Genomic DNA, 17660 nt, shown 5'->3' with positions numbered 1-17660 from the left:
TTTTGAAAAACATCAGTCATCTTCAATACCATTTATTACAGAAAATGGATTAAATGAAGGTATGGGCTGCTTTGAGTAAGTCTTGCTTCAAATGAATGTTGAGTAAATTTTTTTTGTTGTTACTAGTTCTGTTACTGTGGCTCCAGGAGTCTAGTGATTTTTTTTTTTTTTTAATGTGGTGTAGAGGTGGGGTCTTGTATGTTGCCCAAGCCTGTCCTGAACTCCTGGCCTCAAGTGATCCTCCTGCCTCGGTCTCCTAAAGTGCTGGGATTACAGGCATGAGCCAGCATGCCCAGGCATAAATTTTTCTGCAGAGTGCTAAATCATAAAAAAGTGTTTAGAAGCTGGGAGTTTCAGATATTTTTCGTCATTTAAAATTTGTACATGAATGGATATATTTTTCTTGGTTTTGGTAAAATAGTATTAATTTCTCACTGTGCCTGTGAGCATAGTTGAAGAGACTAATCAAAAATATGTGAGTATTCACTGGTTGTCAGTCCTTGTTTTAGGTGCTAGGGATACAATACTGAATAAGATATAATTCTAGTTGCAAGTGGGATAGGACAGACAATAAATACATTAATATGTAATATTAGGATGTGATAAGGGCAATGAAAGAAATAGTAATGTGGTGGTATTTTAGCCAAGATCATAAGGGAGGGCTTCTTTTGAAGTGGACCTTATAATAAAGTCAAAGACAGAGTCCTGTTGCTGTTTGATGGGAGAGCATTCTAACAGAGGGAACAGCAGCAGCTTCAAGGCCTTGAGGCGGGCACATGCTTGGTATATCCCAGGACACTAAGCAGGCCAGTAGAGCTGAGCAGAATGAGCAAGGATGGGGAGGGTATGTGGTAGAAGATAAGTTAGTATGGATGCAGAAGTCATAGAGGGTCTTAGAGGCTGAGTTAAGGACTCTGAATTTTATTCTTAGTGGGGTGGGCAGCTGTGGGATGGTCATTATCCTTGTCTGAATATTTTTGCCCTGTGTATTTAAATTTTCCCATGCTTTGTGGTTATAAGAACTACCCTCAGACAACAAAAATTGGAAATTAGGTTCTTGACATCTTTGCCCACCTTCTCCCCACAAAATCATTCTGTTCTTGCTATTTTTAATATTTATACTTTTGCTACCATTTGAAGCTGTGCTTCATTGTGTATACAGTTATGCATTGCTTAACGATGGGGATATTGTGAGAAATACATTGTTGGGCGATTTCATCATTGTGCAAACATCATAGAGTGTACTTACATAAACCTAGATGTTATAGCCTGCTACACACCTACCCTGAATAGTATATAACCTGTTGCTCCTAGGCTACAAAGCTGTATAGCATGTTACTGCACTAAATACTGTAGGCAGTTGTAACACAATGTAAGTATGTATCTACACATATCTAAACATAGAAAGGGTACATTAAAATATGCCATTATAATATGGAAGCATTATCATATATGTTGTCCATTGTTGACTGACATATTGTTATGGGACCCATGACTGTATTTTTATTATCCTCACCTCCCCACCTAATCTGGCAGATAGTATAACAATGAGTAATATTTTTATGCTGGCTGGTAGGCAGATTTTTGGTTCTTACTGAAATTAGCACATAATCTGATTCTTACTGAGTACTAGTGGTAGGCAGACTAATGCCATTCCAAACCCCAAAGATGTACATGCTCTAATCCCTGGAACCTGTGAGTAACATAACTTATATGTCAAAAGTGATGTTGTAGATGTGTTTAAAGTTAAAGACCTTTTAATGGAGAGACTCATTCATTATCCTGTTGAGCCCCGTCTAATCACATGAGTCCTTAAATGAGCAAAGCAGAGTGGGTCAGAGAGATGTGATATAAGAAGTCACTCAAAGCCCTTGCTTCCTTTGAAGATGGAACAAGAGATCCATGGGCCAAGGGATGTGGTGACCCCTAGAAGCCAAGAAGTGCCCTCAGTTTACACCCAGCAAGAAAACAGGGACCTGGGTCCTACAACCACGAGGAAATGAGTCCTGCCAAAAACCCAAATGAACAGGAAATGAATTCTTTTCTTTAGAGCCTCTAGAATGGAATGCAGCTTGCTGACACCTGGATTTTAGGCTCATGAGACCTGTACTGGACTTCTGACTCCCAGGACTGTATGATAACAAATTGTGTTGTTTAAAGCTGCTACATTTATGATGATTTGTTAATGGCAGCAATATAAAACTAATACAGTGCTGATAGAACATATTCAGCTTCTCAAAGCACACATCTTTAGCAAATTAGATTTAAGTACAGAATTTTCAATGGTTCATTCATTCTAATATTTGTTAAATACCTACTATTTTCTGGGAACTGTGGGAGGAGCTAGGAATAAGAGAGGCTCCTGACTTCCCCAAACTCATGGTCTACAGTCACTTATAAATAGTCAATTTTTAAATTTATATTTTTGAATTTATGGAAAATTTCAAGCATATAAATATAGAGAGAATAATGAAACTCCATGTGCTTGTTGCTCAGGTTCAATAACTATCAACTCATGGCCACTCTTCTTTCATGAATACCCCATCCACATCCACCCTTGTGTGGAATGCAGACCTTGCTTTTTAGTTTATCATTTTATCATCTTTTTTTTTTTTTTTTTTTTTTTGAGATGAAGTCTCACTCTGTAGCCCAGGCTGGAGTGCAGTGGTGCGATCTCGGCTCACTGCAACCTCCATCTCCCAGGTTCAAGCGATTGCCCTGCCTCAGCTTCCTGAGTAGCTGGGACTACAGGCGCCCGCCACCATGCCGGGCTAATTTTTTGTATTTTTAGTAGTTTCACGGGGTTTCACCGTCTTAGCCAGGATGGTCTCGATCTCCTGACCTCGTGATCCACCCGCCTTGGCCTCCCAAAGTGCTGGGATTACAGGCGTGAGCCACCACATCCAGCCTTTATCATCTTTGTCATAGTATAATTTATCTGTGAATTCATTTGGAATTTTTTACTTTCTATTTCATGTCATGAAATTTGGTCTAGGATTTCTGTGGTGCAAGTTAGAAAATTAATGTAGATTAGTTCAGTTAGCAGAAGTGCTGCAATACTGATTTGGGGGTTACAAATAAATTGTAGTGAATGGGTGATTTTACAAATACAGAATCTGTGAATAATGAGTGTTGACTATATATATGGCAATTTTCCATTTCCTGTGTTCTTGATTTAGTTAATGGCATCACCATCTCTGGGTGCTACATTTAGAAAGCTTAGTCTTTCTTGATTAATCTGTTTTTCTTGCCCGTTTTAAGTGTCTCTGATCTGTCACTGAGTGGTAGTAGTTTTATTTTGTTAAATGTTATTCAAATCTGATTGCTTTTTCATTCATGTTGTCACTGTTTTAGTGGATGTCCTCATTATGTCCCCCCAAATGATTTATTGCACACATCTTTTGTTTCCAGGATTAGTTTAAACATTTTCTCACATCAGTATGTTCCCCATCCTCTTATGTGTCCTTTCATCCCACAAGCCCTGGTTTTAGACTCATCAGACATAGGGTTGAATTTGTCTATTTGTCACATTCTTTAGCACTATCATCATCAGCTCCTGTAAGGCCTGTCCTTTCCTCCATTTAATATTCATCCATTCATTTATTCTCTTTTATCTCCATTCCCTGTTTCCTTTTCTTTCACATAGATAGCCATTCTAATGTGTTTAATATGTTTACATCTACATATGTATGTTCAAGTACAAAATGTTATTCGTATGTGTACATGTATTTTTAACGTATGTATATAGAATTGTGTTGTAGAACTCATTCTTTTTTTTTACTTTTTTCCTCTCAAAACTGTTTTTAACAGTTACTTGTGATGCAAAGTGAACATCTAGTCTGTGGCTTTTCAAACTGCTCCATGCGGGCCGGGTGCGGTGGCTCACGCCTGTAATCCCAGCACTTTGGGAGGCCGAGGCGGGCAGATCACGAGATCAGGAGATTGAGACCATCCTGGCTAACACAGTGAAACCCCGTCTCTACTAAAAATACAAAAAAATTAGCCGGGCGTGGTGGCAGGAGTCTGTAGTCCCAGCTACTGGAGAGGCTGAGGCAGGAGAACGGCATGAATCCGGGAGGCGGCGCTTGCAGTGAGCCGAGATGGCACCACTGCACTCCAGCCTGGGCGACAGAGCGAGACTCTCTCTCAAAACAAAACAAAACAAAAAAAACCAAAAACCTGCTCCATGGGTGGCTCCGTCTCTTTTTACTTATTTAATTCCTCGGTTATACCCGGATTGCCTCCAACTTTGCATGTCCACAAATAATGGATGTTTCATGTTGTTCGTCTATTGCTGCATAAAAATTACCCAAAACAGCTGTTTAGAACAACAAATATTATTACATAGTTTTTTAGGGTCAGAGATCTGAGTATATACCGTAGCTTTAAGCCTCTGACTCAAGGTGTCACATGAGGTTGTAGTCAAGCTGGGGCTCTGGTCTCACTTGAAGCCTCAGCTGGGGGACGCCTTGCTTCCTAGGTCTCTCATCTGGCTATTGGCAAGATTCAGCTCCTCAAGGGTTGGACTGAGGACCTCAGTTCCTCACTGGCTGTTGATTGGAGGCCTCCCTTAGTTCTTTGCCGTGTAGACCTCTCAGTATGTTAGCCTACAGCAAGGCAACTGGCCGGCAAATGGAAGAGCAAGAGGGGCTACTCAACACACATCGTAGTTATTTTGTAAGCTGATCTCTCAAAAGTGACGTAAGTCTCATTTTTGTTGTATTCTGTGAGGGGAGGGGATTACACAAGCGCATGAATAGCAGGAAGCAGGCATGACTGGGGTCATTTTAGAGGATGTCTACTATATTTCTCAGACATATCTCTGTGGATTTTTCTTTGGCACGTGCGCATGCACACGTGTGTGTCTGTGTGTCTGTGTGAATGGACATAGGTTCTCTAAAACCGGCTGTGCTGGTCAGTATTCCTATCAGCAGAGCATGAGGGTTTTTATATCACCACATGCCTGGCAACACATTACATTCTCTAGGGCATAGGGGCATATCACCTTGTTTCAGATTGCCTGTTTATATCTTGATTTTTTTTTCCTAGCAGAGTTCCTGCCTTTTTGTTGGTTGTTTGCAGGAGTTATTTGTAATAGTCTTGATATTAGTTTCGTGTTCTTCTTTCAGTCTATTATCTGCCTGTTAACTTTGTCCAGGGATTCATTTGCTGAGCAGTAATCTTTAATTCTGATGTAATTTAATGTGTAATTTTTGCCTTTGTGGTTTGTGTTCTTAGGCTTTTATTTAATAAGCCCTTTCTTGTGCTTATGTTACAAACTTACTGTACACTTCCTTCTATCAACTTTAGTTTTATTCACATCTAAGTCATTAAGTCTTCTGTAGTAGGTCTTGAGTATGTTGTAAAGTGTAGGGATCTGTCATTATGAAATAAAAGAGGTGTTTCCCATTACCATCTTCTGCACAATGTGTTTTTCTTCATTGATTTGTGGAGTAATCTTTATTGTATATTATTTCCATATATACACAGGTCTGTCTTTGAATTATCAATTGGGGTCCTTTGGTTTGTTTATTTTTTGTACAAATACCATGCTGTTTTTCTTACTACAGCTGTATAGAGTGGCTTGATATCCAGTAGGGAAAGTGCCCCTCTTCATTCTTTATTGTCAAGGTTGACTTGGCTATTTGTTTATTATTTCATAAAAGTGAGTCAGTTTATGCAGTTCCTCAAAAAAGTCCGGTGAGAATTTTGGTTGTGATTCGTTGACTTTCTGTATTAATCTGGGTAGAATTATTATCTTCATAGTATTGTCATCCTGTTCAGATCATCCACTGTGTCCTTTTTAAATGTTTTTCTTCATAGATGTCCTATGAAGGACCAAAACATTTTATTCCAAACATTTTAGTTATTCTGGCAGTCTTGCAAAATGCTGTTTTGTTTTTGATAATCTACTATTGTTGGTTAGTGCTGCTAAGGAGAAATGCTATTTATTTATCTTTCAAAGTTGATCTTGTATCTGGCCTAGTTGGATTTTTAAATTTATTTGAATAGTTTCTTGATTTTTTAATAACTGTTTTAATCTCACTTCTCCAATATATACATACTTTTTCCATTTTATTAATTTCTCAACTCCCAGTTCCAGTTCCTTTGCTCCCACCCCTTTACCCCACCTTCTTTAATCTGTTTGATCAATATTGAATTTCTTGTTTTCCTTCAAAACTACCAGACCTTTTTGTGACTGCCTTTGTATGGTTTCTTCACTTTAATGCCCTTCCCCTTCTTCTTGTTCTTCCTCTGCTCAAATATCATCATCTTTGTGAAGCATTTCCCTTCTGCCCCAGGCAGAATTGGTTGCTGTTATCTCTGTGTTCCTAATACAGATAGTTCATATTCTTTCATGGGATTTGCCGGATTTCATAGCAATTTCTTTTTCTATGTTTGATTATTCTGCTGACTCTTCACTAGGACTCCTCTCTTTCTTCTCTCCTTTTTGCTCCTTCCCCCTCAATCTCTTGTCACTGCTGTGATGTCCTCAATCTCTCGTCACTGCTGTGATTGGCTACGTTCTCAGGCAGGATCCATCGACAGAGAAAACCAGTAGCAGCTCTATCCATACATGGTTCTTAGCACTCACAATCTCAGAAGGAGAGAGTGCCTCTTTTCTGATAGTTCCAGAAGTGCTGGGAAGGATTTTGACAAGGACCATTTTTATTGGCCAAACTTGGATCACCAGGAGGCAGAGTCATGCCCCATCCAATCCACATGTATGGAGGGGAGGGAGGTTCTCAGGAGGACAAAAGGACTGCTTTTGCCAGAAGAACAGGAGGTGGGTGTTGGTCAGGCAAAATCAACAGAGGACAGCTGTAAGCCAGTCAACAACATTCTGGATCCTTCTTTCATGAAATTCCCTTTACATTTTTGTTGCAATGAGTATTCCATTTGTGCTTATGAATACTTATTACCTGACCTCAGCATTCTTCTTCCTCTTTGCTATTCTAAGTTATATATGCCTTGTACGCTATGCTGATGGATCTATTAAGGAAGGTATTCAATAAGTTTCCAGTCAAAATGAAAACAGTAAAGATCCCTCCATCTTCCCATTTATGTATCCATTGAGTACCTATTATGTACTAGAGTTGAGAATATAAACAACAGCAAAAATGAAAGGTTCTCTAGCTAGAGTCTCATATATTCTAGTAAGAAAGATTTGTAAGTAATTGCCACTCATACTTCAGGTTTTAAATGCCACTTTTTAAGAGACGCTTTCTTTTGATCCCATAGTTAATATCAGAGTGTCCTGTAATCCTCTCCTGTTATTACTTGTTCTTTTCCTTTATAGTCCTTTTTGGAGTGATTATTATTTGATTTTTCTTTTTTCCACTAAATTGTAAGCTTCATAAAGGCAGGAGCCTTGTCTATTTGTTGATGGATATGTCCCCAATATGTAGCATAATGCCTGTCTAGACATAGTAAGAATAAATTTTTAATCAATATTTGTCGAACAACATATGAGCAAAAATACTGTGTGATAAGAAATTTGATATAATTTGTTTCTCTGGTCCTATGGAAGACACACATGGTTCTGTTTAGGAATTTGGGGAAATAGGTTTTTAGCTTGGAGTGACTCTTAATGTCATGTTGTTTCAGTATTCTTATGTGCTGGAAGCTTTCCTTACCTCCCAGCATCAAACCCCCTACTCTTCATTCTTCTACATTTATAGAATTCCATGGTAAGAGAGGATGATCCAAGGTTAACACTTTTTTGTTCTCTCACTTCTGATTGTGTTTGGCCCAATTAATTTTGAAGGACAACAACACTTTTTTCTAAATACGTATTCTTTCCTTAATGTTATTAGACCTAGTAATTATTAGTAGTCATAGATTTTAGTTTAAGCAAAACTAAAACAATTTAGTAAAACAATTTGTTTCTCGATCTGAGGCATACAGTAAGATGTTAAATTGTAAACCACCACAGCTGATTCTTTATTATTGATGCAATGACAAAATACATTTGCAGTCTGGCACGATGGCTCATGCCTGTAATCCCAGCAGTTTGGGAGCCCCAGGCAGGCAGAACACTTGAGCACAGGAGTTCCAGATCAGCCTGGGCAACATAATAAAACCCCCTCTCTATAAAAAAGACAGAAATAGCTGGGCATGGTGGCGTCTGCCTGTAGTCCCAGCTACTTGAGAGGCTAAGGCAGGAGGATCCCTTGAGCCCAGGAGGTGGAGGTTGCAGTGAGCCAAGATCGTGCCACTAGGTGTCAGCCTAGGTGACAGACACAGACCCTATCTCCAAAAAGAAGAAAAAAAAAAAAAAAGACAGAAAACGTTTGCAAATGTATTGGACGTAGTCATCCATCTGCCTATCTAAATAGGCTCTAACTCACAGCCTAGTATTTGTTACGTCAGGATTTGGCTTTAAACTCTGACCCAAGTGAAAAGCCTAGGCGGGTGACTATTGGTATGGATTCCAGACAGGCGTGGGCTATGTTATGAATGAATGATTATTGTGATACAAAATTTTTGGGGGTTCTGAGCACCCAAATCAAATCATCATTAGTAAATCATAACATGACGTGAAACATCAAGTTTGTCTTTCATTCAATTCATGAAAGAAGAACAAATACAAGAATTGCTTTATTTTATTTTTTAAATTTTTTATTTTTATTTTTTGAGACAGAGTCTCACTCTGTTGCCCAGGCTGGAGTGCAGTGGTGTAATCTCAGCTCACTGCAACCTCCACCTTCTGGGTTCAAGTGATTCTAGTGCCTCAGCTTCCTGAATAGCTGGGATTACAGGCATGCACCACCATGCCCAAGAATTGCTTTTTACAGGTTAATTTTTACAACAGTGATTATGGAAATTTCAGGAAAGAGATTGTTCTACAGTACTTTAAAAGTCAGATTTTTGAGTAGAGCTGAGCTTTATTCAACATGTACTAAAGCTAATTGCGCGGGTCTCTTGTGTTTTTCTTTTTTTCATATGTCATGTTTAAATATATTTCTTTTTCTTTCTTTATTTTTTGTTTTTGAGACGGAGTTTCGCGGTTATCGCCAAGGCTGGAGTGCAATGGCACTATCTAGGCTCACTGCAACTTCTGCCTCCCAAGTTCAAGCCATTCTCCTGCCTCAGCCTCCCGAATAGCTGGCATTACAGGTGCCCACCACCATGCCTGGCTAATTTTTTGTATTTTTAGTAGAGATGAGGTTTTACCATGTTGGCCAGGGTGGTCTCAAACTCCTGACCTCAGGTGATCCACCCGCTTTGGCCTCCCAAACTGCTGGGATTACAGGCGTGAGCCACCGAGCCTGGCCTTTTAAACATATTTGTATCAGTAATAACTCCTTAAGATATCTGGTAGAATTTAAATTTTTCCAGTTCTAGAAACAAGTCATCATTAATTTGTTTAATGAGCTTTCATTTAAGTAGATGTTAAGTATTTTTCTTTGTTTTTCATAATTATTTCATTTTTATAAAAATATTTTAGTATTCTTTTGGTGCTATTGCTCTTTTTGCTGTGTTGTTGAGGTTTCTACTTCCTTGGTCTTAATATGTTCCCCATTATAATCCTGTTTAAACTTTTGCAGTAACTGGAAATTTCTGGATGCCTTTATTCCTCTGTGTGCTTTCTGTTCATCTGACTGTTTTTATTTGATCTAAGATTTGTTTCCCAAAGGGGTTTATGATCTTCATAATCAAAATATGCTTAATAAAACAGGAATAACTTGTTTACTGTTAGTATTTTGCTGAACATGCAAAGTTGACCTTGAGAAAGGTAGGCACTAGAGACACAAGATCTAGGGTGTATTATTGTTCTGATTGTAAAGTGATCATCAACATGTATTATTGTTCTGATTGTAAAGTGATCATCAACATGAAAAGGCATTGTTTTCTTCCCTACACTGTACCTTCTCTTCAGCTTTACAATCTGAGTATTTGTCTCTATATTATCACTAAACAGAAATGAACATAGAGGTCTAGAGTGGATCTTCAAAACAGAACACTGCTGGTAACTATTTCCATTATACACAAATAGACTTGTCATTTAATAGGAGATGGGAACTGGAAAATAGGGAAATAAAGGCATAACTAACCCAAATACACCAGCTAACGACAGGGAAGGAGTTTAATATTTTTGCTTGACTTAATTTTTGTATTAAACATATTAATATTTTTCAGTAACCTGAAAATACTGAATATTTAGATTTGAGTTTTTAAATGTACAGTTCATTTAGAAAAGAATAGTGTCTTAATCTTCCAAAGTGATTGTTACTCTGTTTTTCTTCCATTTCAGAGATATTACATATGAAATATCAGTAGAAGCTATATCAACAATGGTTGTTTTCCTTTCCTGCCAACTCTTCCACAAAGAAGTTTTGCGACAGAGCATCAGCCACAAGTATTTGATGCGAGGTCCATGGTATGTTTGTACTTTAAGTATGTCTAGTTTTTTCATTGTATAAATCTGTATTTCTAGTTTTGTCCTCTTACCTGAGTATCTCCAACCAGGTGTTTCCTCTAGTTGTTCTCTTACCTGAGTATCTCCAACCAGGTGTTTCCTCTAGTTGTTCTATTGTCTCTTTAAACCCAGTGCATAGGGAACCGCATTCTGCTTTCCTGTGCCATCTAACCATCCTCCCTGTTCTTCCTGTCCCCTAGCTTCATTACCTTCTCCAGTGTTGCTTTGTAGAATTGAAACTTTGAAATCATCTTTTTCTTCCGTCTCCTTCATTCTCTCTATGTTTAAACAGTCAAGTCATATTTGTTATTCAGATTATTTTTGTGTCTTCCTCTTCTCAGCAGTCCCTTTGAAACAACTGTGATCTATGCCCCCTCACTCTCTTTGGACTTCTCCAACAGCCTCTTCGCTGACTGTTCCTACTTCTTTGAGCCTGCAAATATTTGCTGTGTGCTAACCATGTGCCAGGCATGTTAGACTGTGGGGCTATGCTCTTGAGCAGAAGCTTACGATCTCCTAGAGGGTGTGGATGCAAATGACCAACACACATGCACATACCTGACCTTGTATTAACATAATCTTCACAAAACTTTAAAAATGTAAAACAAATCCAAATAAAGTACCTTTGAGGAAAGTTCTCAGGTAGTGGGGAGCTTTGTCTTCTTATTCTTTTTGCTACCCTGATTATTCCTGTGGCATGTATGTTCTTTGAACATATTTGAAAATCACTGAGGGAAAGGACCTGGGCTTTGGAGTCAGAGGTTTGCATTGGAACCCTCTCTGACAGAGACACTCAGAATGACACTCAGAATGACTGTAGTTTGAAGTAGTGCTGGCATCGTGGGACTGTGTGCATCTTTGCTGAAACAAGATTGTGAACTTCATTCCTTAAAGTGCCAGAGTATTCAAGTTGCTTTTTAAAAATAGACATAGAGGGTGTTAGTGTTCTTATTTTCTAAGTAAGGTTTTTATAGTATCATTATGGTGCCAAATATTTAAACCGTAATATGTTCTTTACTTATTTTTGTGGTTCATCTTGGAAACCATATTTAAAAAGCTCAATAGTACATTAAAGAATCTGTTAAAAAGTTTACTCTAGATTGCAGGAGTTAGTTTAATACCAATTGAATAATTGAATAATTTTGTACTTAAAAAGTGTAGTCCTATTATTTTTAAATTCTTGCTTTTTTCTACTGATTCTTTATTACTACTTTGCCTTCAATTGCCAGATAATGTGTTATGCACTAAATTTATAATAGCTCACAGTGTTATACAGAATATAGATAAAGTAACTGAAGTTCAAGAGTTCAAGTGGGCTGGGCATGGTGGCTCACGCCTGTAATCTCAGCACTTTGGGAGGCCGAGGCGGGAGGATCGCTTGAGTTTAGGAGTTTGAGGACCAGCCTGGGCAACATAGTGAGACCTTGTCTCTACCAGACCTTGTCTCTCACCACTGCAGAAAAAAAGTATTTAAGTAATTTGATCAATATCTTATGATGTGATAAGAGGAAAAGCGAGGATTAAGCCTCATAATTGCTCTCAAAGCCCATGGTCTTCACTGTTGTGTGCAGTGCTCAATTTCTATGAGTTGTGCCAATAGCCCTTTTATATTAACAGATAGTGTTAATGGCAGAATTATTTCTGTATTGTTATTCAGAATTAGAAGACTCCCATAAATGAGTTTGATTTTTTTTTTCCTTTTTGTGTAGTCTTCCATACACCAGCAAACTTGTGAAGACCTTATTATATAACTTTATCAGACAAGAAAAGCCACCTCCTCCAGGAGCCCATGTTTTCCCTCAGCAGTCGGATGGGGGAGGACTGCTTTATGGACTTGCATCAGGAGTAGCAAGTAAGTTTTATCAGATTTTTTCAATTCTTTGGTGCACATAAATTTTATCTATTTAGGCATAAGAAATTCTGTTTGCTTGGCTGCTGCCATTAATAGTTACATTGAATTTGTGCAGCTGGTTAAATTTGAAAACAAAGTAATTAAAATATTAATCTTTCTGTTTTGTGCAGTGATTTATGTAAAATGTATGCAAATAATGAATAGATTACCTACAAAACATCGTTTTTCAGGAAGAATGTTTACACATAAATATGCGTATTGCGTGAATTATAGCTGTATAGTAAAAATAAAATTAAGCATTTGAAAACTTATAACACTACTTGTATTATAAGAGGAAATCTATTTTAGGTTATTTTAGGGTATTTTTTGGTTAGAATTTCATGTGACTAATTAGGTGCAGTTTTCCTATTACACTAAGTGCTTTATTCAGTGACAACTGAATATTTTGCAGAATTTTGTAATAAGCTGTGAAATGGCACAAACTTGAGTTTTGTTTGATTGGGTGCAAATTTCTTAAGAAAGCTCTTCCCTACCTTACAGTAAGTCCTCATTTCTGCTTCACTTCACAGTATTCGGACTACAGACACTAGAAGTAAGAGAGTAGTTCTGGTGGAGGGCCTGGGTCATGTGAAGCTATATAAATGAAACTTCCTAGAGCGACACTTTGGTACTTGTGAGGTCTGCCTGGGAGCTCCTTACTCCTCCTAAACCTGCAGCATGTCCTCTCCCTAATCACGCAGGACAGAGTCAAGTGGAACACATTTCCACAGCTGCATTATGGCTGTGGCGTGCTCTACACTCCAGCTGGACATCAGTTTGATATGAAAAGGTAGCACTGCGATAACTTACTAGTGTTGGGAGCTTCTTTGGATTCAGAGACCTCTTCAAAAAGCAGTAGACTTGGTCTGTTAATTGACAGAAATCAGTGAACCAGACTTTCTTAGATTTGCCTTCCTTTGATTTCTTTTAATATTATGAATTGAGTCACACTTGTGATCACTTCTGCCTTTGGTGCTGAGCAGCCTGCCAAGAGTGCCACACCTGCATAGGTTCTTTGAGTTACACCTATCCAGTTTCCTCATTATTTCAGGGGCTTTTTGTGTCCCATGGGAAGGCTTAATTGATCTATTACTGTTTTCTTTTTAAAAAATCATTAAACTGGTGTTAAGTATTTAAAAGCTGAATATTTCTCAATATTCCAATATGGTTAGAGGTTTTTTTGGGGTGGCAGAGATAGTATAAGCCTGTAAGTGCTTTCTTCAAAACAATGACAATACTTGGGCAGTTTTTTTAAAAAAGTAAACATAGATTTGTGTACGGTTTTTGGGTTTTCTTTCAGTTATGTGTCATATCAAAGGGAACTCAGTATTTTATGTGGTGTCATTGGTGTTCCAGGTGCCAAAAAACATGAATTTAACTTTAGATCTTTTCCTAACTAGATAGCAGGAAGGAAGCCCCTTATTTTTCCTCTGTTTCCCTGTCTATCTAATTAGAAGGTGGGTTGAGATGGTGATTTCTGAGATTATTACTACATAACTTTCTACGGTCTTTTTTTCTCACCATTTTAAAATTTAATATTCAGTTAAGTGCATTAAAATAGATGTATGGTTTTTAGTGTGCTATATAGTCACAAGACATTTTACACAGCTTTCTTCCTAAATCTTTATAAAACTATTCATGTAAAAGTATAAATCAAGATGGAGTAATTATGGATTCATTATTTCATGATATGTGTGACTCAAAGGCTTATTAAAAAAACAACAAAAGGACATTCTCCTAAAAAGCACAGCTATGTTCTGTGGGCAAAATTAAATGTAAAAATGATCACAGTCATGTAATTTTAAGTTAATCCACATTCCAGGAAAGTCAATCAAGTTGCCAGGATTTGACTTAAGTTGTGTGATCACTTCTGATGATCTTTTGGTTGGTAGTTAAAGAATTCTCTTACTTTACTATTGGCTTGAGAAAATATGATTTGGAAGTTCCTCACTGAAAAAAATTATATTCCAAAGCCAAATGTAAATTATAAACTCATTTGGATTATATTCATTTTTGTTGGGATTGAAGTTTTCCTGGATATAGCAAGCATTTCTTTTCATAGCAGTGTGTGCATTGTATGTGTTGCTTACATTATTTCCTTTGAAACAGAGTGCCTTGTTGTAAAAAACCTTACAGTTCCGGAGTGAAATTTGTTGTCACTGACAGGGCAGGAGGAGAATCCTTGTACTGGAACTGCGGCTGGATGAGTAGTGAACCACTTGCTTGGACCCTCCTATGAGTCAGGCAAGGCCTTCTGCAGTTTCTTCTCATTTACTTTTACAGATGTGTTTTTGGTTATCCTTTTGTTTGTTTCTGAGACTCTGTGAAAGAGTCTGTTACTTTGTTGCACCCTGATACTCTCCTTTTGCTTTCTTCTTCTTTTTTTAAATTATACTTTTTCTAGGGTACATGTGCACAACATGCAGGTTTGTTACATATGTATATATGTGCCATGTTGGTTTGCTGCACCTGTTAACTCATCATTTACATTAGGTATTTCTCCTAATGTCATCCCTCCCCCCTCCCCCCACCCCACAACAGGCCCCAGTGTGTAATGTTCCCCGCCCTGTGTCCAAGTGTTCTCATTGTTCAGTTCCCACCTATCAGTGAGAACATGCGGTGTTTGGTTTTCTATCCATGCAATAGTTTGCTCAGAATGATGGTTTCCAGCTTCATCCATGTTTCTACAAAGGACATGAACTCATCCTTTTTTATGGCTGCATAGTATTCCATGGTGTATATGTGCCACATTTTCTTAATCCAGTCTATCACTGATGGACATTTGGGTTAGTTCCAAGTCTTTGCTATTGTGAATAGTTGCCGCAATAAACATACGTGTGCATGTGTCTTTATAGTAGCATGATTTATAATCCTTTGGGTATATACCCAGTAATGGGATGGCTGGGTCAAATGTTGTTTCTAGTTCTAGATCCTTGAGGAATCGCCATACTGTCTTCCACAATGGTTGAACCAGTTTACAGTCCCACCAACAGTGTAAAAGTGTTCCTATTTCTCCACATTATCTCCAGCACGTGGTGTTTCCTGACTTTTCAACGATTGCCACTCTAACTGGTGTGAGATGGTATCTCATTGTGGTTTTGATTTGCATTTCTCTGATGACCAGTGATGATAAGCATTTTTTCATGTGTCTGTTGGCTGCATAAATGTCTTTTGAGAAGTGTCTGTTCATATCCTTTGCCCACTTTTTGATGGGGTTGTTTGATTTTTTTTCTTGTAAATTTGTTTAAGTTCTTTGTAGATTGTGGATATTAGCCCTTTTTCAGATGGGTAGATTGCAAAAATTTTCTCCCATTCTGTAGGTTGTCTGTTCACTCTGATGGTAGTTTCTTTTGCTGTGCAGATGCTCTCTTTTTTCATGCCTTCACTAGGATAGAACAGTAGCTTGGAGTCCTCCTTACTTCTCTCTCTGGCTCTTTATTTTCTGCCCATTCATCCATTAAGGACCGTCTTGAGTTCCACCTTCTCCATGAAGACTTCCTTTGCTCTCCTGGCTAGATGCGATCTTTTCCTATAATGCTTTACCACTATACCACTCTGCTTTGTAGTAACTTATGTACATGCATCATTCTCCCTGTGTTGGCTCCACATACAATAAAATGAGAACTAATATTTATATAATATGAGTTTACAGTGCCACTTTTTGAGCATCTAATTTATTCTCATAATAGGCTCATCTAACTGAAATAGATGGTTTTAATTTTTTAATGATGGATGAAGAGATTTTCCTGGTTAATATGTTATTTCGTCTAAGATTACATAGGAAAGAGATGACGTTGGCTCGTTAACTTAAGCTCAGTTCATCAGACCCCTGAGCCTTTGCTGTTTTTGCCTTTTGTTATTGTGATCACCCAAGTCCTAAGGGCATAAGCTCCTTGACTTGTGTGGGTGTCCCCTGCAGTATCCGGCAGAGCGCCACCCAACATCTGTGGACTGTAGTGAATACTGGTGTGCGATTAAATGCCAAAAGCTAATACTCAAGATAGATGTGAACTCAGTTGTAATAATGATGTCTGTCATTTGCTGAATGCCTTCTGTTTGCCAGGCACTGTGGTAGCTACTTTACATACCTGATTTCATTTATTCTTTATTTTTCTTTTCTAACATTTTATTACAGAAAATTTCAAGGATGTATAGAGTAGATGCCAGGTGCGGTGGCTCATGCCTGTAATCCCAGTGCTTTGAGAGGCTGAGGTGGGTGGATCGCTTGAGCTCAGGAGTTTGAGAACAGCCTGGGCAGCATAGTGAGACACCACCTCTATAAAAAACACAAAAATTAGCTGGACGTGGTGGTGTGTGCCTGTAGACCCAGCTACTTAGGAGTCTGAAGTGGGAAGTTCACTTGAGCCTGGAAGGTCAAGGCTGCAGTGAGCTGCGATCACGCCACTGCACTCCAGCCTGAGTGACAGAGACTCTGTCTCAAAAACAAAAAAACAAAAACCAAACAAAACCCTAAAGATACACAGAGTAGAGACAATGGTAGAATGAACTCCCATCTACCCACAACCCCTGTTAAAAAATGACCAACAATCTTTTTTCCCATTTGTCTGCATTCTCCTACTTAAAAAAAAAATTTATTTTGAAATAAGTTCACACATATAGAAAAGTCCTCAAAATAAAAACATCACAAAAAACTATATGTAACTTTATCCAGATTGATTTATTGTTAACATTTTATCCCATTTGTTGTGTTGTTTTTTCTCCTCCTCTGTCTCATTCTGTACTTTCTTCTCTCTCTCTCCCCCTTTCTCTTTCTCTCCCCCCCCACACATACACACGTACACACACACACACGGTTTTTTTAAACCATTTGAGGATAAGTTACATGCGTCATAATATCCCTTTACTCCTAAATACTTTAATGTGTATTTCCTGAAAGAGGATATCGCTTATGCTACCACAGTGTACTTACCAGCTTCAGTAAGTTTAGCATCCAACTGTCCTTAAAAGCCATTTGCTTCTACATCAATAAAAATAAGAAAATGGATATTTTCCTCTGTATTTTAAGGTCTCCTTTATTGAATATAGCGTTGTTTGTATTTCACTTAAGTTGAATTTTTACAATTAGGTATTCTTGTAACCACTCTGCTATCAATTTATCTATCTTAGACTAAAAGCCCCATGAGGCAGGATCCACCTCTCTTCCTTCTGTTTATTATTGGCACTGCAGTACTCAGTGAGTGCTTGATTGGCATTCAATCAGAATGTAATAAATAACTGGAAGAATTACTAATACCTTTTAATTGCCACTAGTAAGTTTTTAAAATTAGTGTAATAGAAATTAACTTATAGATTTTAGGTTTTTTTTTTTTAAGCTTTTCAAATGTG

The 17660-nt window shown here is 38.0% G+C and overlaps 1 protein-coding gene across 6 annotated transcripts in view; it reads left to right on the top strand.

The window, feature by feature from the left end:
- The window catches only part of DYM (dymeclin), a 417244-nt gene that overhangs the window by 121946 nt on the left and 277638 nt on the right, over positions 1 to 17660 (top strand). For all 6 annotated transcript variants that reach the window (XM_054460676.2, XM_063653666.1, XM_054460679.2 and 3 more), the window contains exons 7-8: positions 10259 to 10384; positions 12133 to 12275. In XM_054460676.2, the coding sequence (XP_054316651.1) occupies positions 10259 to 10384; positions 12133 to 12275 (269 nt within the window). The remainder of the gene's footprint in view (positions 1 to 10258; positions 10385 to 12132; positions 12276 to 17660) is intronic.

This window comes from Pongo pygmaeus, chromosome 17 (assembly GCF_028885625.2).
Source record: "Pongo pygmaeus isolate AG05252 chromosome 17, NHGRI_mPonPyg2-v2.0_pri, whole genome shotgun sequence".
NCBI classification, from domain to species: domain Eukaryota; kingdom Metazoa; phylum Chordata; class Mammalia; order Primates; family Hominidae; genus Pongo; species Pongo pygmaeus.
This window is presented reverse-complemented; position numbering and strand designations above follow the sequence as displayed.